The sequence below is a fragment of the Meles meles genome, chromosome 4, assembly GCF_922984935.1.
Source record: "Meles meles chromosome 4, mMelMel3.1 paternal haplotype, whole genome shotgun sequence".
Taxonomy (NCBI): Eukaryota; Metazoa; Chordata; class Mammalia; order Carnivora; family Mustelidae; genus Meles; species Meles meles.
In genome coordinates this window covers 3,399,308-3,421,240 of record NC_060069.1, presented here as the reverse complement: position 1 = coordinate 3,421,240, position 21,933 = coordinate 3,399,308, and the positions used below count along the sequence as shown (strand labels likewise).

The following is a 21,933-nucleotide window of genomic DNA, read 5'->3' as shown; positions in this document are numbered from 1 at the left end:
GTCAGCAGGAGAAGCAGACTCCTTGTCAAGCAGGGAGCCCGATGTGGGACCCGATCCCAGGACTCCAGGATTATGACCTGAGCGGAAGGCAGATACGTAATCCTAAGCCACCCAGGGGCCCCTTCCAAGCATTTCTTTATGAACATGGCCTGAGGCATGGAGAGCTTTGGGTGGCCAACTGGGCAGCATTGCAGGACTGTCCCCATGACTGGGTCGGCAGCAGGAAGATTAAAGCCAATTTCTATCTGCCTCCATGTCCATATGTCTGGAAGTGTTCTATCCAATCTTTTTGCACTGTTTTCAAGATCACTCTAAACTTGTTTAGTCCACCGGGTAGATTTGTTATTGGGGAAACACTGTCCTATGTAACTCAGTATCCTCTGAGATGACCACCATATCATACCAGGGTACCAAAACAGATGTCCGTTTATTTTATAAAATCCCAGAGCTAGCAAAAAAACAAAAACAAAACCTGTATGTTTTATATATTGTTTAATAAGGCAAGAAAATATATACTATTTTTATTGTTCACAAGACATAACTAAACCAAAAAAGTATCGGTGCTGAAAAGAGTGAGTCCCAGTTCTGGAGCTGTCCTGTGGGCAGCTGATTCAAGCGCACTGATAGGTCATCTCATGGCCTTGCCCCGGTCACATGCTCTGGAACAGCAGCCCAGCCTCTCAGTCGGTGTCTTCAGGGAAGCAACGTGCCTCAGTGGGGCCCGCCGCTCCTTCAGCCCCGTGGCCTGTGGGATGACAGATGTTCTACAGGACTTCTGAAACGTAACCCTGTTCCCGTCCTCTGTCCCACTCACCATCCACAAGGCAGCCGGAAAAGGGGATCGAAGTACATCACAGACAGTGAAGCGAGAGGTCCGGGTGGGAGGGACAGTAGAGAAAGGTCCTAATAGGTGTGTTCCAGACCAGGAATTAAAAATTAGGAGAATGAGGGGCACCTGGCTGGCTTGGTTGATGGAGCACAAGACTCAATCTTGGGGTTGTGAGTTCGAACCCCATGTGGTGTGTAGAGATTACTTAAAAATAAAACCTTTAAAAAAAATCAGGAGAATGAGTAATACTTTGAGGACTTAAATGTGTCAGGTCCCAGGTTAGGAACTTCAATATCCTTTTTCTCTTTCCGTCTTCGCATCAGCCCTGTGGGGAAGATCACTATTGTGGAGATATTATTATGGGGCTAATAATGGGTCTGTCATTATCTCCATTTCGCAGATGAGGAAACTGGGTCCCAGAAAGGTAAATAACTTTCCTGAGGCTATTCAGCTGATAACTAGCGGAGCCAGGATTCAAACCCAGGATGATCTTGTCTCCAGTGCCCTTGACCCCTGACACTTAGCAGAGAAAGCGATGGGTAAGTCGGAAGCACACGGCTCCTGACGACTGAGAAGGCCTGACACATCGGCACCCTTACGAGGCTGCTTCAGAGCCTGCTCTCAGGAGGCTGGGCGTGTATTCCTGGGATGTCTCTGGGCTCAGACCCCTGTGGAACTGTCCCCATAGCTCATTATCAGCTGGGGCCCAAAAGTCAGGCTCGTGATCTCCCAACACTCTCCTCTAGCTCCGTTGAGTATCTCCCAGCCGGGCCACTCCCTTTCCCCAGACTTGGCCCTGAGTTCTGCCACTTGTTTCCAGCGGCCTCCCCAAAAGGATGAAGATGGGTCATGGCCCTGGACACAGAAGGAAAGGCATCATGGGCACTCTCTGAGGGCAGGTTCCTCGAGGAAAGCAGGCCCTCGTCACCAGAGTGAGATCTCCTCCCAGCCGGGGAATGGCCTTGAAGCACCGCAGCACACACTCGCATGTGTCAACCCAGGTCCCTATAAAGCCACACTTGCCGTGATCTCTCCACTCTACACCCCACCACCGCATCCAGCTCGCCGCTCGGCTGGCAGCAGGCAGCCACGAGAATTGAATGAGGGCCAGCACAGGCCAGCACCCATCCCCTCTTCCGATGCCCTCAGACCACCTATTCTCACTCAGCCGGATTCAGACCCTGAGGACACCGAACATACCAAACATTTAGGTAAGTATATGGGTTAAAGCCCAAACAGTGGTGCACAAGTATGTTACCATTTCAGATCTACTGCAGCCTTCTCCCAGGAAGGCCACCCTCATATCCTCTGCTTTTCCTAGGATACTCACCCCCTGGTCCCTCCCACCTCACCTCGGGCTCAGACCACAGATACCCAGCTCGGCAGCGGGAGCATCAGGGGCCAGGCCTAGTTCTACTTGTGGAGTGGGGTAAGTCACATGCACTCTAGACCTCTCCAGTTTCTCACCCAGATTTGGAGGTGGAGACGACCTAGCATGCTTTTCCCAAAATGTGGGGGCTGAGGGATACAAGAACCACAGCAGGCTCAGGGTCCTTTTGTATAATGTTCCACTGCCCAGCAACACCCCCAGGGACCTGGCATGAGGTTTGGGAAGTGCAGAGGAAGTGAGGAAGTGAAATCTGGCCTCTAACTGGCTTTGAAGCAGGGTTCTAGTAAGCTGAGTGATTTTTTCCCTGTGGTTTCCACAAGAAAATGCAAAGTAACTTTGCAATGAAAATACGACTCCAAAGTAAGAATGCGAAAAAACACAAAAGGTAATGAAGATTAAAAAGCAACATCATTCCTCTGAGAAAACACAGAACGGACTAGGACTACTGCTAAAGTTATAGAACGGCCCCTCTTTATCAAATAGGACCTTATTAGATCGAAGACTCAGTTACCACATAGTTCTTACCCCCGCAAATACTCAGTGCAGATTTAATAAAGACAAACTGCCTTGATGACTTACACAGCGAGGCTTCTAGAACTTCATCTGAGAACTGAAATGTGGGGAAGAGCAATGCCAGTTCTCGGCTGGCGTCCTCTCTGTCCTGGCTTCCGTGGACTGCATTGAAGGGCATTTCTGTGCCGAACTGAGCACGGAGACTGCGAACATTGGCAAAATGCACAAGAAACGATTGTTTCATTTGAAAAGAAACATGTTTGCTCTCCAGCAACAGGGGCACCAGCTGCTGTAAAATGGCTTTCTCTGCGTTGGAAATGCCAAAAACAACAGCAAGGACAGTAGCTGACATCACGAAGCTGTGCTGGGCATGTCGCCAAGTACTTCACATACATGATCCCATTTCATTTGTGCCTCAGCTCTGTGAAGGACACTCTGTCGCGATTTTAAATATGCGTGAGTCACGGTGTAGGCTCGGGAGCTGTCGCTTTGTGGATCTCACTACCAGGGACGAACACCCTGCCAAGAGCTCGATGTAGGTGTACTTCGTTAATTTCTCAATAACCCCATAAGATAACACTAACACTGCCGGGGCTTCCTCTGCCTCAAGCACTGTTCCAAGCGTTTCATATACGTGTGCGTGTACACATACAGACACGCACATGCATATGCTCATTTAATCCTCACAGTGTGTGAGTCATTGTAGCCCCCATGTTTCAGACGAAGACGTTGAGGCACAGGGGGTTTAATGTACGTCCCTAGGGAGTACTCTTTTTTTTTTTTTTTTTAAAGATTTTATTTATTTGACAGTGAGAGAGAGAGATCACAAGTAGGCAGAGAGGCGGGCAGAGAGAGTGAGAGGGAAGCAGGCTCCCTGCCCAGCAGAGAGCCCGATGCGGGGCTCGATCCCAGGACCCTGAGATCATGACCTGAGCCGAAGGCAGCGGCTTAACCACGGAGCCGCCCAGGCGCCCCACTAGGGAGTCCTCTTAACAGCTCCCAGGACTGGTGTCATAACCCCATTTACAGATGAGAACTGAGGCTCAGAGAAAGGACTTACTCCAGTATGTGGTTAGCTAGGATCTGAACCCTGGGCTGTTTTATTAGTCCCACGTATGAATGTTCTGTTCTCCTACAACTGCAAGGTACAACTTCAGTTACTTAGTCTCTTGCCCATTTCTTTTCTGGTCACTGGGGCGCTCTCAGCGTCAAAGGCAAGGCACAGTGGCTTTGGCATGGATGATGTCAGGCTAAATACAGGGCCAAGGCAGCCTCGTGCAAAGTGCAGAACCAGGTGCTCGGAGTCCAGGGGGCCTCAGAACACCCTGGGTGTTCTCTGACTTGGCAGACTTTGGCAGCGCCCTGTAATCCGTATTTCCTGGACGAGTGTCGTCTTTGTTTCCGGGACCACACTGTGGAACTCCCTAACTGGAGGACTGGATCAGAGAGTGAGGATAGCAGGGTCTCCTCACATAGGGAACAAAGAAGTCAGGGTCTCTCCTAATGTATGTAATGGGGATTTGGGGCTGAGTATAGAGCAAGGCTCTGGGCTTCTTCGGATGCAGGTTTTGAGACAATGAAAAGACCACAGCTGGTGACATCACCTGTCAGGCTGCTTCCTCCTTGCTACATCAGGGTCACAGGGCCCCATGAGCGTTCGCCAGGCAGTGATCACATCCTCGGTGCCCTCAGGCCTGGCGAGGATCAGGAGGCGGCTCGGCCCACTGCGCATGTGATGAACCAGCTTCTCAAATGCCTCCTAGCACAGGGAGAGGAAGCAGTGACCCCGGGCAGGGGTCCCGGGGTCTATAGTGGGTCAGTGGGCCCATAGCACCGGCAGGAAGGGAGGGGGTCAGTGAGCAGCCTTGCCCCCAGCCACCGTGCCCGTGGAGGGCCCATGGGAAGGCTGGTGGTGACCAGCAACACACAGAGAACCCAGACAGAGGCAAAACCAGGAAAATGAGACTTGGATTTGATTTGTTTGGGGTTGAATGAGAGACTCTAACAAGTTAAGTAGGGACATGTGCGTGGAAATCCTGTGGATGCTGGATAACCATGGGGTGCCATGTAGCTACGACTTATTTTTTTGCAACGCCTTGCAACTCTTCCCTGCTTCAAGTAGCAGATTTCCTCTGGGGAGCGGCCCTTCCCTGCTTCACTTGGCCTAGTCTGGCTGACAACGGTGATGCCTCTCCACCCCCTCCACTGCCGCTAAACACACACACCTCACCTGAAAGGGGGGGCTCCGACCAAGCGGGGTCCAGTGGGCCTCCATCCCAAGTATCCCAAGTAGGGGAGGCAGAAGCAGAAGTGAGTGGAAAGTGGTTGAATCTGAGTTGTCCAACAGCAGCACCTAAAGTGACTGTTCATGGGATTCTGCTCCTAAGCTCCCTACAACTCTCTTGGTTCTTCTCCCCAGCACCTTCTGGACCTTCAACCCTCTTCTTCAGTTCTGGGACTTATGGAGTATTCTTCCGATAAATTCTTCACATCATCACTTAAGTTAGAATCAAAATCTCTTCCTTGCAGCCAAAGAACTTTTTACCTGACACACACTACAATCTTTACTCTAAGAGCAAATCATGGCCTTCTGGCTGTTCATATTCTTATTCTTTGCAGTATTCTATTTTCTCCCAAACTAGCATTAATCTATAAACATGATGTTGGGGAAAGAGAAAGAAATGGACATGTAGAAGCAAAGTTGCTCACCTCTCCAGCTCTGTGCTCATAGAAAAGTCGTGTTTCTGCTTCCGTCATGGTTCTCTCTTCATTTGCTAAAATGTCAAAACCGGCTTCGTGGATCTGTAACATATATATATATATATATATATATATATATATATATATATATATGTAGTGAAAGGGAAAATCAAGGCCAAATTCACATTTAAATGTGCTGAAAAGTAAAAGATAATGGGAAAGGGAACATTAAAGGCAGCGAAGACCCTCATCCTCATCGTGTCTGTCCCAAACAGCTATAAAATGTGCCATTGACTTAACGGGCATTTTGGTTGGAGCTCCTCAGCGGCCTCCTTTTCCACTAGCACACTGTTGTTCGAAGTCCTGCCCCTGCTTTTCCAGCAGAGGAGACATAAGGGCAGTCTGTCCGGGAAGCCTGGCCTCTCTTACCTTCATAATAATCTCCTCAGTCTTTCCATGGACCACTGCGTCTGGCTTAATGATGGCCAAGGTGCAGGTCTTCCCTGATGAAGCTGCAAGAAGCGGACGATGGTGCCGTCAGACGCTGGGCTCCCGGCACCCATCTGTGAGGCTCTCGGGGGGCCATCCACAGGGACAATTGCACACAGCTCCCGGGGCTCCCCTGCTAGTCTCTAGGCTGTGCCCCTGCACACTTAGACTCTAGTCGAGGCATGGGTCGGGCTACAGACCTCACCCTCCACCTGGCTCCATGGGACGGAGAGAGGCAAGGGACTTGAACCTGGGAGAAGAGGGGTGAGGTGGAGGTGGGGAGGGAGGAAAGGAAGGGAGAGCAGGGAGATCAGAGACCAACCACTCCGGAGCAGAAGCCCAGCGACAACTAACGGAGTTGGCTTGGAGTTGGGGAGCACTGGAGCAGAGGCAACACGGGCCTGACCTTTCTTGTGCCTTCCTGTCACCTCCCCTGATTTGGAGCCTCTAAGTGCTGTCCATTGTGTTCTCTTCTCACTGCTCTGGCTACTTCGCCAGAGCTTCTTTCTAACTTTCCTGGCATATGGGCAGCGAAGACTGCCCCAGGCCCTGAGTCTCTATGACTCTTCAGCACCATTCTCCTGAGAGAAGACCAGGTTGGCTGGGGCTCGTTGTTTGGAGCCAACGTATCAGTCATAGCTCCCTGAACAATGTCCTGATGCTTGTCCTTTGGTCAGTGTCCATAGGCCCTGCGGAGGTGGTGTGTGAGTACAGTTCCTGCTCGGGCCTGTAGGGGGCTCGGTGTCCAGTCCATAAGCCCATCCCTGCTGTACTCTTGTTTGTATCAGCTTGGCTTTGGGGATCTCCCTGTCCTCTCCACAGACTCTGTATCCCCCAGAGCCTATTTTCTGTTCTCAACCTTTGTGTCAGTTGTGTGGCAATGAAACATGACATCTGCATCTGAGGAGAGATTCCTACTTTGAAAATCTCAAAAACACGGGTACTGCAAAAATGTGAATCATTTTAAGCAACAGATTATCCATTTTTCTATTTTATTTCTAACATCCCATGAATACTTAGTCTTTAAGGGACTCATAAAATGAAATCCCTTATACGATGACCCATTAATGAGATCCCCTAGAGGCACAGGGTGAGAAGAGAAGAGGCCAGATCAGGGCGTGGAAAATTCCAGTTTGAAAGGGGAGCAAATGAGAAAAGGTCAATGAAGGGGAGGCTGCAGAGAGGCCAGAGACGTAGAAGGAAAACGAGAAAGAGACGAGGGTTTGGAGAAAGAAGATACAGTCCACATCATCCAAGTCCTCAGAAAGAGGCTGTAGGATGACTGGACACCGTGTGTTGGGTTCGGCACCAAGAAGGTCAGCAGTGCCCCATGAGCACCAGGGAACAGGTCGGGGCAGGAGCCAAAGGTGAGGGGTACCCAAGGAGTGTGGGAGCTCAGAAAGCTCACGCATGGAGGAGAGGAAGGCCAAGGGCAAGAGCAGATTTTATGTTATTTTCTAGGTGGAGAGATTCAATTTGAGAGGAGATAATGAGGGAGAGAAAAGGAGATCATCCAGAAAAGGCAGTAACAACTGTTTCATGCAGAAGCCAAAACACTGATATTTTTCACACAAAGTTTTTTTGCTCTCCAAACTGTGCCTCTTTCCTTGTTAGAATCCCAACTCAAACAGCCTCCATATTTACACATGAACAAACAGCCTTTCTGGTTCACGCAATAATAAAAATCTCCCTTCTCCTTCCAGCTCGGTTCCTGAACTTAATGCTGCTTTCCCCTGGCATCTCAGTCACTGTCACAAGCCACCTTCTAACTTCTGGTTTCCCTGCTGGCAGGTCAAGTTGTTCTTCCCATAGTAAAGGTTCAGGAATAACCGTGATGCCCAGGACTCCTGACTTTTGGACTCTTCAGAAAAAGGTGAAGAAAAGAAATGAGCAATTTAACTCAATGACCCAAGAAACACCAGCATCATTACTTGAAATTCTGTCTTCCTTTTTATTAGGTGGGGCTTTTCCTGATGCCAGGTAATTGCCTTAAAATCATACCTGTTACAGTTGAGCATGATTGGAAAGCTGTGAAAGGTACCTCCGATGTCAAGAAAGGGCAGAAGGGAGATTTGACACAGTATGTTTGAAGTCAGGTGATTGGAAACACAATGTTTTGGGGTTAATCTTCCCAGAGTTCCAATTGCGCACATCACTGATCGTCCTTTGCCTCTAGCCTTTGCTTCTCACCTTGCTGAGTGGTTCTGTACTCACCCACGTCCTCATCGTCACCATTGTCCTTGTCGTGGGAGAGGCATCCATCTTCGTCAGACAGAGCCTCATCTCTAATCTAGAACAACAAATTGGTCACAAACAAAGTAGTTAGCTAATTAAAATTACCACAACGGCCTCCAGAAACCAACAGAAGCAAAAAAAAAAAAAAAAAAAAAGCAAAAGCCTGAAATGCAGAACCAAGAAAAGGGGGTCAAGACCTTCAGCCTTGGAAACATTACAAGACCCTTTTTAGTAGCCAGATGACGGTGGGGGTGAGGGTGTTCGAAGACAAGGAAATCCATGCTGCCTTTAAGGTTTAGGTTCGGCCCATTTCCACAAGCATCAAGTAGAAAAGATGAAGAAGGGTGTCGGCCAGAAGACACGCTGGGAGATCCTTAGTGACTGGCTCCCCTGGGCCCATGAAGTCATGAAGATGATATCTATCATCTCCCCCTGGAGGGGGCACGAGCATGTGTCATTTTCAGAGAAAAATATAATTGATTCTAGTCCGTTCTATAAAAACAGGGCTTTGCTATTTGAAAGTGAATAGGAAAACTTGAACAATGAACACTGAACAACTTTAAGGCTCGTTGGACGGAAGCCCAAAGCACCAGGAAATGCGTCTCTCTGACACGGGTGTCAGTGTTCAACGGCAGCCACGTTTTTGTGACAAACTGTAGTCTGTGCTGTCATGGAAATCATGTATCAAAATCACAAGTCATGCTGGTCCTATTGCTCGTGTGAACGGCAGAGCTTAATTTCTACATTAACTCATCCCTTGGGGACCGCAAGTAAAACTCTCAGGTATGAGAGGCGAGGGCCGGGCCCCAGGAGAGAGCTCACCTCTACCCACGACTCTACTCCGGAACTTTATTTCCATTTCTGAACTCACTGTCAGGGTCCAGAAAGCCCGGTTGAGAATTGAAGTGGGGGATGAATGGGAAATGGATAAAAGAAGTTCAAGTGCTCTGGATGAAGGGGGAGACTTTTTAAAAGAAGTTTTTAAAATGCCTGTTGGGGGACCTGGGGGCTCAGTCAGTTAAGTGTCTGCCTTCAGCTTCAGTCCTGATCCTGGGGTCCTGGGATCCAGCCCCGCATGTGCCTTCCTGCTCAGTGGGGAGTTTGTTTTTCCCTCTCTCTGTGTCCCTCGCCCCGCTCTTTCTCTCTGACAAATAAATAAATAAAATCCAAAATAAAATAATAAAATAAAAGGCGTGTATGCCCTAGTGGGCACTGCCTCCCCCTAAGCCTTTGGGGACCCCAGGATGGGCATTTAATGGCACATGTCACCGAACCCTCCAGGAAAATTAGTGGGGCAGGGAGACACTGAGTTCGCTCCTGGCGGGAGGGGTTCTTACCACTTTGCGCTCGCAGCCTTCGGCCAGAACCTTCTTTTCAGCCTCCAGCTGCTCTCGGATGGTTTTCTGCAGCAGTGGGACATTGGCGCCTCTAACCACGGCCACCAGCTCTCCACCCTAGAACAAAGAACACACGCGCCACCCAGACCACCCGAACTCGTCTTCACAGATCTTCATTGCTTTCAAGAGACAGCGAGTGTCCAAGCGCTCTGCTCGGGCACGTGTCCAAGGTTGAGGCCTCCATCCACTTCTCTGCCTTCTCCCCCTGGCCTCTCCTTTCAGAACAGGGAATTAGTTAAGGGGGAGCGGGGCAACGAGGCTGTGAGTGACGAAGGGCGGCCCAGTCGCGGCTCGTCCACTCAACAAGTACCTGCTGAGCACTTACTCTGCCAAGCGCCAAGACAGAGGCAAAGCATATGAACGGTCAGTGTGAAGAGCCAGAGTTGCCTGCTTCGGGGAATGGGAAGTCAAGTGGGCAGAGGTGGTCGTATCAAAGAAACGATCACCATAGAATAAGATCATTGCTTGAAGAGGGGGAATGTACAGGATGCTCGGCATTCAGGGCAAGAGTGGATTCCCAGCTCCATATGGGGTGGTCAGAGGAAGCTTGGTTCACCATGAAGAAGGTGGTTGGGGTGACGGAGTCTCCTTCTTTAACCTTTTTGACAGTCAATCTATGTCTGGTACTCACAGAAATTGGCAGAGAGCAGGCCCTCCCCATTCCCACCCCGCCCTGCGGAGGAGAGGCTGTGATGGAGCCCACCGCCTTGGCACCTGCCCTCCACAGCCCCGTATGATTCATGCCCTCATCGCTACAGGCGCAAGCAAGCGCACCCCTGTGCCAGCGATCACATTTCCCTGCCTGTGATCTGCCGTCACCGTGGCCCCTTCCCACTCCTTCCTCCATCCTCCCCTGCGTTTCAGCATCTAACACCAGTCTTCCATCACGAATCAACACCCAGATAATGTTCGCCATAAGCCTCCAATTTCTGGAACTTGCGGTGCCGAGGGCAGGAATCTGAAGGTCTCCAAACTCAGCAGCCCTGGCCTGGCTGTCAGGAGAGGTGGGTGGGTAGGCCTCAGTTTCCCCTGACTGTAGGAGGAGGGGGCTGCAGTCAGGAGGAGCATATCGGGCACTTGCCTTCAGGGCCTGGCAGGTAACCTAAGCTACGAAGCCAGGAGTGAGGCAGTGGGCCCTGAGGGGCATGGGGCCAGAGCATGGATGGCACTCCCAAAGACATCCAAATTCTCTTCCAAAACACGGAGTGACCTGGCTCTCATTTCTGAATGTCTGGAAGCATATCTTCACATCTTACGATTCAATAAAAGTGAACGCGGAGCTTGTCTACCCCCTTAGAGTGTGTGTGCTGAAAGCTTCCTTCTGTGGCGGAGGAAATCTTGAAAACCTTGCTTTCTGATCGTGAAGCATCCGTCCAGCGTGCGCATGAGCCAGAAGGAGAAGGCGCATTTGAGTGACTCCCATTCTCTCCCATGTACAGCCAGCCGAGAAGGCCGCAGGCCCGGAGGGACCATCGGGAGCTGCGTCATGCCAGGCCTCCCTGCCAGCGAGCTGTGCCATCATGCTAGGCAGGCACCTGCCTCACCGTGACATAAGCATGCCTCTTCCTACCCCAAATAACAAATGCAGTCAAGGAGAAAGCAGTCCCTCATTTGGATCAGTGAAGCCTCCTGGTGACTTTCAGTGAGATGGAGCCTGGTGATCTGTAATGTGCTTTTGGTTCTGCCGACGTACTTACTGCATAAAACAGAAAGGTCGGCTCACACTTCCCACGGTATTTTTCAAGGACATCAAGACGATCTGCTTCTGCCTGAAGAAAACAAGCTGTCAGGGGGGACCTGGGGTGCCAGGAACACAGGGGCATGCTGGTGGGAGAACCACACGGGACAATACCCACACAGACACAAACCCCTGATATACACGTGTAGACGCCATAAACACACACGCACACACACCCATGTGCATATACTCACACATATCCCTCTTACACACACCCCGCCCCTTGCACGGACACACTCACAGCCACACTGTGACTGCCCGCCCCGGAGGATGCCCTGGCAGGCTCTCATGCCTCGCCCTCTAATGTCTTTTCATCAGAATAACTCTCCTGCGGACATACTGGTAAAAATTGTTGGCAGGGGGCTTTTTGGAAGAATAAGACAAGGTGGAGACAAGGTTCCTCCTGCTCCCCGGCCAGCTGCTGCCGCCAAGACCGACAACCACAGAGGGGGAGGGTCCTCAGACTTTGCCTTCTGAGACTGAGAAAGCCTGTATGGGGGCAGGCATTCCCACCACACACTTTCCCCAGAAGTATCAGAACCGACGCCACGTGAAGAAAGGGCCGAGTCCTTGGGAGGTGAGCGCAAGTGTCTTTTCTCCTGTGTTCTCCTAGAACCTCTAATCCGAGTGTCTCTCACACGCTTCTCTGGAATTTATTCCCATTTCCATACATTGATCCAAGTAAACCTTGGCTAGAAGCTCCCCATGACGGCCCAGAGCATAAAACTCTTGGAACCGCGTGCTCTGAGAGTAAGACTTCAGAGCCCCAGGGTTCATGAGCCCGAAGCCATGGCTTGCTCACGTGACACACACCCCTTCCCTGTGCACAGGGTCAAGAGATGCCTGAGCTCACAGTGACTGTCAGCCGGGGGGATGGGGTAGGAATCCTTCATCACGGAAGAAACTATAAAGCTTCATAACGGATGACCAAAAATTTCACAGCCGATGCCTTTTCAATGATCTGGAAAGGGCAGCTCACATTTCCTGTCCCCACTCTTAAATGTTTAATTATTTTACAGTGTTGGCGTGGCATTCTTCTGAGTGAGGAACTTACTAAGGCAAAATGCAGAAGGTCCAGGCCGGCCTCGATCCTCATCTTCTGGAAGAGGCTCACCATGGGTTTGCAGGGCCCACACCAGCCTTGATAGACGTCAACAACTGTGTGCATCCAAGAAGCAGGAACATTTAGTGAGCGCTCTCCAGGTCAGGTAAAACTCGCCCCTGCAAACTTCAACCCCTCCAGGCACACGTCTGTTCGCAGGGTATTCAGTGGTTCACGGGGTCTATTCTCCCCTTGGAGTGGGAGCCAGCGCGGAGACACAGCCGCCCCTCATGCTTACACCGCAGTGTTCTTAACTCCACACATGATGAAGTAAGCGTAGTAGGAAACAGTTTTCTCTACAGGGATCCTTTCCCTGTAGTGGTTTTCAGGCTACCGTCATGGTTGGGCTGGCACAGAGTGGCCCTCAATAAATATTTGAATGTACTAAAATGATCTATTCTAAAAGAGGTCACTGTGGGCAGCCTGTGAGCCTACAGTCAACGCTTAGCTGCTTTGATAATAAGCACAGTTTTGACATTTCCCCTGATGAATTAAAAGCCACTTCTTTGGGTAAGGAGAGTTTTGTTTACTTTATGAAATCAATGTCGTTCTCCTGAAAAGTATACCTGCTAGAGACCTAGATGGAAACTCAGATCATTTTTTCTTTGTCAGTCGCAGTCTATGGAGTGTGCCGGGACTGGGCATGAGGGAACCCTCTGGTCTGATTGCACAAGGCCACAGGGCCTGTGAGAAAGCTAAGCAAAGCCAACACACGGGTACCAGACACACGCAGGACGTGCCCAGCCCCATCATGACGACGTAGCTAGTGCTAGATTGTGTGACGTTCAAAGACGTGAAGTAAGTCACCCAAGGTACAAAAGAAAGGAAAAAAAAATTGAATTCTCAAGCGGTAGAACCTAGCTTTGATCCCAGGTTCGTCTGAGTGCATGCTGTTCCAGCTACTCCAGGAAAGAAGGGAGATGCCTGGGTTCAGGTGTGCTGGTTAGTTTCAGTCAAGCAGCGCAGTTTTGCAGGGAGAAATTGAGAACCAAGTAGGGTATGGGGGGCATGGGGAAGCCAGGCACAGGAGGGCAGTGCAGGTGGGAGGGGAGGAAGGGAGGAATCCACAGACTTTGAAAGGGAAAGACAGGTGAGGAAAGTCACGTGAGTATGGAAAAGACTCTACCTTGGAGCCTGGCAGAGGAAAAGAACAGGGTGGTGGCAGGGAGAGATCATTCAGGGGAAGGAGAAATGCCAAATGGATTCTAGACCACTGGGGTTCTAGTACAAACAAGAGAATCTGAGGCCAGTAGTCTCCAGGGTAGCCAGGCACCAGCAGAGATGGAGGTAGACTTGGGCCTCCTGGACACCCACATGGAAGCTAAAGCTCTGGGCTTCTCTGAGGACAACAGCATCACACTTGAGAGGTCCAGAGATTTCAATACACCATAGTAATGGGGGAAGAAATCATTTGGGTCAAGCCAGGAAAAAGTCTTTGAAGACTTAGAGAACCTGTGTTTGGGCCCACAAACAAAAGCAGGTTCACACCCCACTGGGGGAAAATGGGGTCCCATTAGCTCACCAATCTCTCTGCAGGATCTGCACCAATCCGCAGTTCAGCTTCCCATCTCCCCCTCGTAGTCCTTGGCTGTCTGAGCAGTGGTGGGGCAAAGGCATACTTCACAAGGTTATGGGGGAGAGAGCAGGACTGGAGAGGAAGTCCATCAAGAGTCTGACTGACAGACAGGAAGCAAAACAGAGAAGACATCTGGGAGGAAAGACATGACAGAGAAAATGAAAAGGTGTGTGTGCGCACATGTGTAAATCGGGATTGACTTGCCTATTTGAAGGCAGGGGAGAATGAGCCAAGAGAAGGCGAGACTTCCAAGATGACGGTTTACTTTGGAAGCACACGTCTGCTGGCTCTAGAAAGAAGGAAGAGCATAGCTTCCTCTGGACTGCCCGATAAGAAGGGAAGGACGAGCTCCTGCTGCCCCCGGAAGACACAATTCCCTGGCATGCTTAGAACAGGGCTTGACAGAGTCCACACGCAGCAGATGTCAGCTGTGATCACCTAGGGCGCCCGGGATACAGCAAATTCTCAAAATGTGATGAAGTGATAGTTTTCTTACTGCCGTTAAAGAAACAGAAGTAATGGTTGTTTTGCCCTACAGCCGTGCTCCAGCTGCACCCACGAGACACGCAGACAAAATAGCTGAGACCTGGCACCATCAAAAAAGCTATGTAATCCCTCAGGTAGTTGAATGTGGCAAGACTCCCACCCGCGCTGCCGGATCAGTGCAACCTGCACTGTGCCCCAGGCCTGGGCAAGTCTGCTGGAGACGGAGAGGAAAAAGACAATGCCCTGTGTTTAGAGTTCAGGGGTAAAGCCGGGAGTGCTCCTCGAGACAGGGGCCACACCAAGCTGGGTGTGGTGCTGGGGTGGAGAGGGAGAGACAGAGTCCCACCCCAAATGCCCAGGTGACTTCCAGGGGCAAGTGACCGCACAGAGATTCTGGAAAGACTTCATGCAAGGAGGGTGCTGCTTTGGAGCTGGGCCTGGGGGTCATGATATTTCAGGGAGCAGGGACAGCATGGATAAAAGTGAAAAAGTGGGGAAACTGGTGGCCTGTTCAGGAAACTGAACTGGAGCCCAGGACATATCTCTGGGAACAGTTGGGGGAGGGTCTGGAAAAGACAAACTGAGTCATGGGGGAGGAGAAGAGTGGGGCCTCGAAGTCCCTCGAGCGGGTGGCAGTGGGGAGAGATAAGAGCGGACACAAGCTTGCCAAGCCGGTGTATTTACAGGGAGAAGAACTGAGCAGATACAGAGACAGAAAGGGAGCCCAGAGATACGCACGGTGAATGAAGATGAGGAAGGAACAGTAGCGGCAGATGTGGCCGGCAGCCTCTAAGATGGGGGAGCCCTGTCTCCTGGGAGGTAACCCCCTGCCCTTGAGTGCAGGCTGGACCTAGTGACCGGCTTCTAACAAACAGAGTGGGGCAAAGCTATGAGATGTCACTGTTGAAATTCAGTTACAGGAAGATTCTGACTAACGTATGTCTCTCCCTCCCCCTATCCCCTTCCTCAGGGGGAAGAAAGTTACTGTGTTGTAAGTAGGCTTGTGGGGAAATTGATAGCAAGAATTTGATGTCTCTGGCCAACAACCAGCAGGGCCCGGAGTCCTGCCAACGGTCACAGGAACAAAGTGGGAAATGACCCTCTAAGATCTGTCAGAGCCACAAGACCAAGCTTAGAAGCAAACTGAACTTCAGTTGAGCTTTGACGTTCCCTGTTTTACTCCTTAATCACAGCCTGGTGAGAGACCCCAAACCAGAGACACCTCAAACCCAAGACAACGCAACACCTGGATTCCAGACCCACAGAAACTGTGGGATAATAAATGTTCATTTTGGGGACGCCTGGGTGGCTCAGCTAGTTAAGTGTCTGCCTTTGGCTCAGGTCACGATCTCAGGGTCCTGGAATCCGGTCCCCAGACATTGGGCTCTGTGCTCAGCGGGGAGTCACCTCCTCCCTCTCCCTCTCCTGCCTCCCTCTCCCTCTGCACTCTCTCAAATAAATAAAATCTTTTTTACAATAAATGTTAATGTTTTAAAAAACTACTAAGTAAATTGCGATAGATCACATACAAGAGGATAGGGAGGAGGCGGCCCAGGGACAGCGTCTATGCTGTATCCTAATGGCGGGGCAGTCCCTGGTTCCAGCCCCTTGGGAAGCCGGGCTCTCCTTCCAGCCCCTGAGTTCCAAGAGGTCCCCATATTCCTTCCGGTACATTCCCCTTTTTGTCTTAGGCAGTCAGAAGAGGTTTTCATTCCTTCACACCAAACAACCCTTGGGTCTAACAGTCAGCTCTGAGACAAGGGAGCCCTGTTGGCCAGCAGTCCTGAGGGCTTTCCTGAACTGAATGTGCTAACAGACGTGTCAGTCAGATGTATCTCCACACACAAAGAAAAGACTCGGTTCTTCATTTATGGAACTCAAGATTATAGGAAAAATGGTGCTCGTTGCAGCTTTTCTCTTCCTGGTGCAATATGTTGAAATTTTGAGAAGGTTGGATCTAAAAACTTAAATTACCAGTTAGTCCTTTGGAACTGAGCATTTCCTCCCAAAGCTCCTGGGTGCTGATGTTAACCTAAGGTCAAAGAACAAAGGCTTTATTACTGAGGGCATGGATGAGGAAAGGATTTGATGTATTTGCTCCAGATATCTACCTACCTACCTACCTGCCTCTCGCTACCTCCCTTCCCTCTCTCTTTCCCTCTCTCCCCGCTTCCCTCCTTCTCTTCCTCCTCCCTCCCTCTCTGAAATCGGTACAAATACAGGCTCAAACTGTCTTCCTTCCCCAATCTGCCTTCTCCTCCTGTCTTTTCCCGCCTCCAATCCACACGAATAATTAACCTAAGGAAATCTCAGTCATTTTTTTAAAATAATCTTTTCTTGTTGCTTGTGCAAAAATAAAAACATAAAATTGTTTTGGGTCCATAAAATGTACATAAATAATATCATACTAGAGAGATCTTTTTGCCATTTTTTTTCTCACTCAAATCAAGTTTTGACATTTATCTAGATTCATATACAGGAAGGTATTCATTCGTTTTTTCTTTTGGTCTTACATGTTCTAGAGATACAATTTATATACAGTGAAATACACAGAACTAAAGGGTTGCAGTTCGCTGAGTTTTGGCAAATGCACACAACCCAGGTCACCACACCCCTCTCACAATACAGAACTTTGCCGTCATCCCCGAAAGTTCCTGTCTCCTCCCAGTCACCCCTCTGCCTGCTCCTCACCCCAGGTGATCACTGATCTGCTTCCTGTCGCAATAGTTGTTTCTATTATAAAACGGCCTAGAAATGGAATAGGACAGCACTGTTAGTTTGTGCTGGCTTCTTCCGCTCAGTGTCAGTGGTTTGCAGTGTTGTTCCTGAGCATGTTTCATCGTACGGCTGCATCGTCATTTGCCTGATAGATTTTTAGGTCACTTCTAGTTTGGGGTTATTACAAATAACAACTTATGACCATTCTTTTTTAAAGATTTTATTTATTTGAGAGAGGCAGTGACGTAGATAGCAAGAGAGAGCAGGAACTGAGAGGAGAAGGAGAAGCAGGCTCCCCACTGAGCGGAGAGCCCAATGCGGGGCTTGATCCACAGACCCCAGGAACGTGACTTGAGCCAAAGGCAGACGCTTAACAACTGAGCCACTCAGGTGCCCCAGTTATGAACATTCCTGTTAAATCCTTTTGTGCTCACATTCTCATTTATCTTCAGTAAATAAATACTCTAGGAGGGGCATTGCTGGGACATAGGGTAAATGTATGTAGTTTAATAAGAAACTGCCAGGCTTTTCCTAAAGCGGTTGTACCATTTTAAACTTTCATCAGCAAGGTATGAGAGTCCTGCTTGCTTCACATTCTCACCAGAATTTAATACTGTTAGTCTTTTAGATTTTAGCGACACTAATGGTAATGTAGTGGGTATCTCATTGTGGCTGTAATTTCATTTCCCTGATGACTAAGGGTGTTAAGCATTATTAAGTATTAAATAAAGCTTATTAATAATTTTAATTATTATTATAATTATATAATTATTATTAATATAATATTAATTATATTATAATTAATATATATAAAATATAATATTATATTATTAATATAATAATTATATATTATTAATTATATAATCATAATAACAATTATGATTATATATAATTATATATAATTATAAAATTATTATTATTAATTATTATTTAAAATTATTAAAAAGGTATTTATTATTAAAATAAGCACTATTTAGTGTGCTTATCAGCCATTTATATGTCTTCTATGAGAAGTGACCGTTGGTCTGTCCATTTTCTTTATTCGATTGTTGGCTTTTTTACTATTAGATTGTGTGTATATATACACAATCTAATAATATATATATTATATACCAATATACAATATTGATCAATATATAATATATATATTATATTATATAATATAATATATATTATATTATATATAATATATAATATATAATATAAATTAATATATACACAATCTAATATATATATATATTAGAAAGATGCTCTCTTCTGTTTTCTTCTAGAAGCTTTATAATTTAAGCTTTCACATTTAAGTCCATGAGCTATCTGAAAATAATTTTTATCTATATTGTGTGGAAGGACTGAGGTTAATTTTATTTCCATGTAGAGGTACAGTTGTTTCTGCAAAACTTCTAGAAAGGATTTTTTTTTTTTCTCATTAAATTGCTGTGGCATCTTTGCTGAAATGAGTTTACTACATAAGCATGGGTTTATTTTGGATTCTATTCTGTTTCATTGACCTATTTTCTCTTCTTTTGCCAACACCATACTCTTTTAATTACTGTAACTTTATAATAAGCCTTGGAATCAGGCAGTGTGGGTCCTCCATATCTGTTTTTCTTTTTCAAAACTGTTTGGCTATTCTTGATCCTTTGCATTCCATCTTTTTAGAACCAGCTTGTTAATGTCTATATTATCCCATCTAACTACAACACGACCCTCAAAGTCAGGGAGTAAACACTGATATATTATCTCTATGCCATCTCTGGATCCCATTCAGGTTTTACCAATCATCCCAATAATGTCCTGAATAGCAAAGGATCTCGTCAGAATTACATACTGGATTAATTGCTTTCTGGAATCATTCTTCAGTCTTTCCTCGACTTTCCTGACCTCCGGGTCACTTTTGACCACTATGGGAGGGTTATTTTTGTAGACTGCCCCACGGTTTGGGTGTGTTTGGTGTTTCCTGGTTAGATTCAGGTGTGCATCTTTGGAGTGGCTGGAATTGGTTGCTTGGGGTGGAGTGTCAGGGAAGCAGAAGAGAGTTCTCTCATCGCGTCCTATCAGGAGACGCGCAATTTCGATCAGCCCCTATTGCTGATGTCACTTGAATCACTTGATGAAGGTGCTCTGTCAGTCTTCCGCACTGTGAAATTACTCTCTTTCACTTTGTAATAGGTAAGTTTGGGCGGGGCGGATTTAAAACCATAAAAGTCAAGAGACCATGACAATGACCACTCATTCTTAATACAGGTATGCTGAGGTCTTTGTTCCTTTAAAAGGGCTGGAGACATGTAACACCTGCAGATTTTCTACTGTGATCCACCTTTCTAAAGAAATCATAGCTCCACACTTTTTGTTTCTATGAAAACGTGGAACAGTCGTCTTCTTGATGCTTTGAGTGATCTAAGAGAGTTGGACCAACATCATCCTGGGCTCACACCTGTAGTCCTGAAGAAGGTGACAGAGGGTTCAGAAGAGTGTGCCCCCCCCCACAACAGTCACTTCCCATGGCTCAGCTGTCGGTCAGTAGCAGCTCTCTGTGATACACCCCTGTCATGGGATAACCCTCACCAGCAGTGGGGCCGGGACTCTGAACACTTGAAGAATCTCTCTTAGGAACAGGCCAGGAGAAGGAGAGTGTGGAAAATGTCTGACTTCACTAAGCCCTACATTTGGTCGGGAATGAATGAGGAATGTGTGGCACCTTCTAGCCAGACCATCTCTTGATGTCCTGTAATTCCTGTTTCAGTCCCAGAAGGAGCCCCAAATAGTCTTACTCAAAAAGAGGACAGGGTTCCTGGACTGGCAAACCCTAGAGCACTGCTTTCAAGGAGCTGATCTGGGGGGCACCCGGGAGGGGGCTCAATTGTTAAGCGTCTGCCTTTAGCTTGGGCTGTGGTCCCAGGGTCCTGGGTTCAAGTCCTGCATCCGGCTTCCTGCTCACTGCGGAGACTGCTTCTCCCTCTCCCTCTGCTCCTCCCCCTGCTCTCTCTCTCTCTCTCTGTCAAATAAATAAATAAAATCTTAAAAAAAAAAAAAAAAAAAAAGGAGCTGATCTGGTAGAGTGGTAACGCTCACATCCCTCAGTAAGTGGAGTACTTACTTGGAGTACCACACTGAATTCAGAGCCCTGGGGAATAACATTTTTGTGAAATCACCAAAAAATATTCCCAAAGGGGACACAGGGCATAGACAAATGAAACATCATATAGGGCAAAAATCTTAGAGCCACTACAGACAGCAATCAGTCCAGCCTCGAAATACCTAAAGGAATCTCGTCGCAACGCCTCTGCAGGCTCTGTATTATCCTTCCTGTTTGCAGAAAGGATCTGGAGTCTCAGAGAGGTTGAGGAAGTCATTCACAAAGCAGTAAGTGATAGGTCCAGGTACTTAGAATTTATTTACAGACAGAATGTAGACATGTGAAAAGATTCATAACTCCAGAGTACTAGAGTACCAATGCTGGAAAACCCTTAAGGGATGGTTCGCTCATTCTATTGATGGGCAAGCTGTAGCAAGAGACGTTATGTGATTGACCTCAAGCCTCAGAGATGACTAAGAGTCAAGAACTGTATCAGGTCTTTAGACATTCAGTCCAAAGCGCTTCCCACCCTCTCCTAGTACATGCTGTCCTTACAATGACATCGCTTTCTCCCTTTTTAAGTTACTAGGTTTTGGAAACGCACATGTAGAGTGCCCATGCCACAAAGGACAATTAAAGAGAAACCAGGTGTCTCAAGACCAGTGTCATTCTGTTCCGTAGCGGGCACCTGAATGTGTGTCCAGATGGGCCAAACTGACCAGGAGACCCTGTAAATTTGCTTCCAAATGTGCACGTATTATAGGCCATCCAGGCGATCTGCTATGGCAAAGCACTCCTTCTTGTCTGGAACCAGGAACAAAAGCAGATGCTGGCTTACAGAACTGTTTGTTCCAGGTGCAAATGAAGTAAAGCTCTCTATACAACAAATGTGTAGCACATAAAATATCAAAACATATTCGTTGAATAAGCAATGATTGCAAAGGGCACCTGGTGGGAGAACTGGGTCTCTAGAGAGCACATAGTTACAGACGCATGCCCAGACTCAAAAAACCCTACATATTCTCGAAGCAAGCTGTATTTATATTTCAACAAAAAATATGTCAGTATCGAATTGTATTTGTTCCTATTTTCTTGAGATTTTAGTTTTATTTTAATTCATGTTCGGGTTATGTTTGCATAAGCATTATAAACATAAAGAGCTTATACCCCATTTTATGTTTGCTTATATTTAAGGGCACAAAAAATTGTCACTGGGGGGTCGAGATAAGATTGGTTTCTTTTTTTTTTCCCTTTAAGATGGAAGGGTACAATATTCAAGTTTCAGAACACTGTCATGTACTGCTGGCAAATAGTATCACTTTTATACATCTCTTTCCACTCCTCCTCAACCCCTACCCCCAACCAAGCGCTAGAAGCAAGCGACCCTTGAGGCTTACCTGCAGGGCAATTTCCTTCTTCTTGCTGCCCATGGCTCTGCAAAGACAGAGCCCTGTTAACTTCTGACTCGGGCTCTTCCCAACAGCAGCCTGGAGACAAACCGCTGCAAAGACCAGCAAATCCAGAGTCTCTTTCAGACAAAGCTCCCGTCCCTGTAAAGTAAATATAAGTAGCAGCAAATAAATGCCGCGATGCAAAATGAACACCCCACGGGGGGAAGCGGAGCCTGCCGCCCGCAGGGTCGTGGCTTGCCAGGGGGTTTTCCGCAAAGTCCTTCCCAGCATGG

At 47.9% G+C, this 21,933-nt stretch overlaps 1 protein-coding gene across 3 annotated transcripts; it reads right to left on the bottom strand.

The window, feature by feature from the left end:
• Nucleotides 1-590: 590 nt before the first annotated feature.
• NME9 (NME/NM23 family member 9) lies at nt 591-21,697 on the bottom strand. 3 transcript variants are annotated; one of them, XM_046002011.1, is made up of 11 exons: nt 21,647-21,697; nt 16,430-16,487; nt 12,346-12,449; nt 11,251-11,322; nt 9,494-9,610; nt 8,136-8,211; nt 5,862-5,944; nt 5,442-5,534; nt 4,337-4,491; nt 2,818-2,935; nt 591-764 (listed from the first exon to the last, which is right to left on the bottom strand). In XM_046002011.1, exons 1-11 carry the CDS (start codon nt 21,677-21,679, stop codon nt 681-683), a joined length of 993 nt encoding a protein of 330 aa, XP_045857967.1. In that variant the 5' UTR covers nt 21,680-21,697; the 3' UTR covers nt 591-680. The 3 variants fall into 3 exon arrangements, with proteins under 3 accessions (XP_045857967.1, XP_045857968.1, XP_045857969.1); XM_046002012.1 differs by lacking the exon at nt 9,494-9,610; XM_046002013.1 differs by lacking the exons at nt 9,494-9,610; nt 11,251-11,322.
• Between the last annotated feature and the right edge of the window lie 236 nt (nt 21,698-21,933).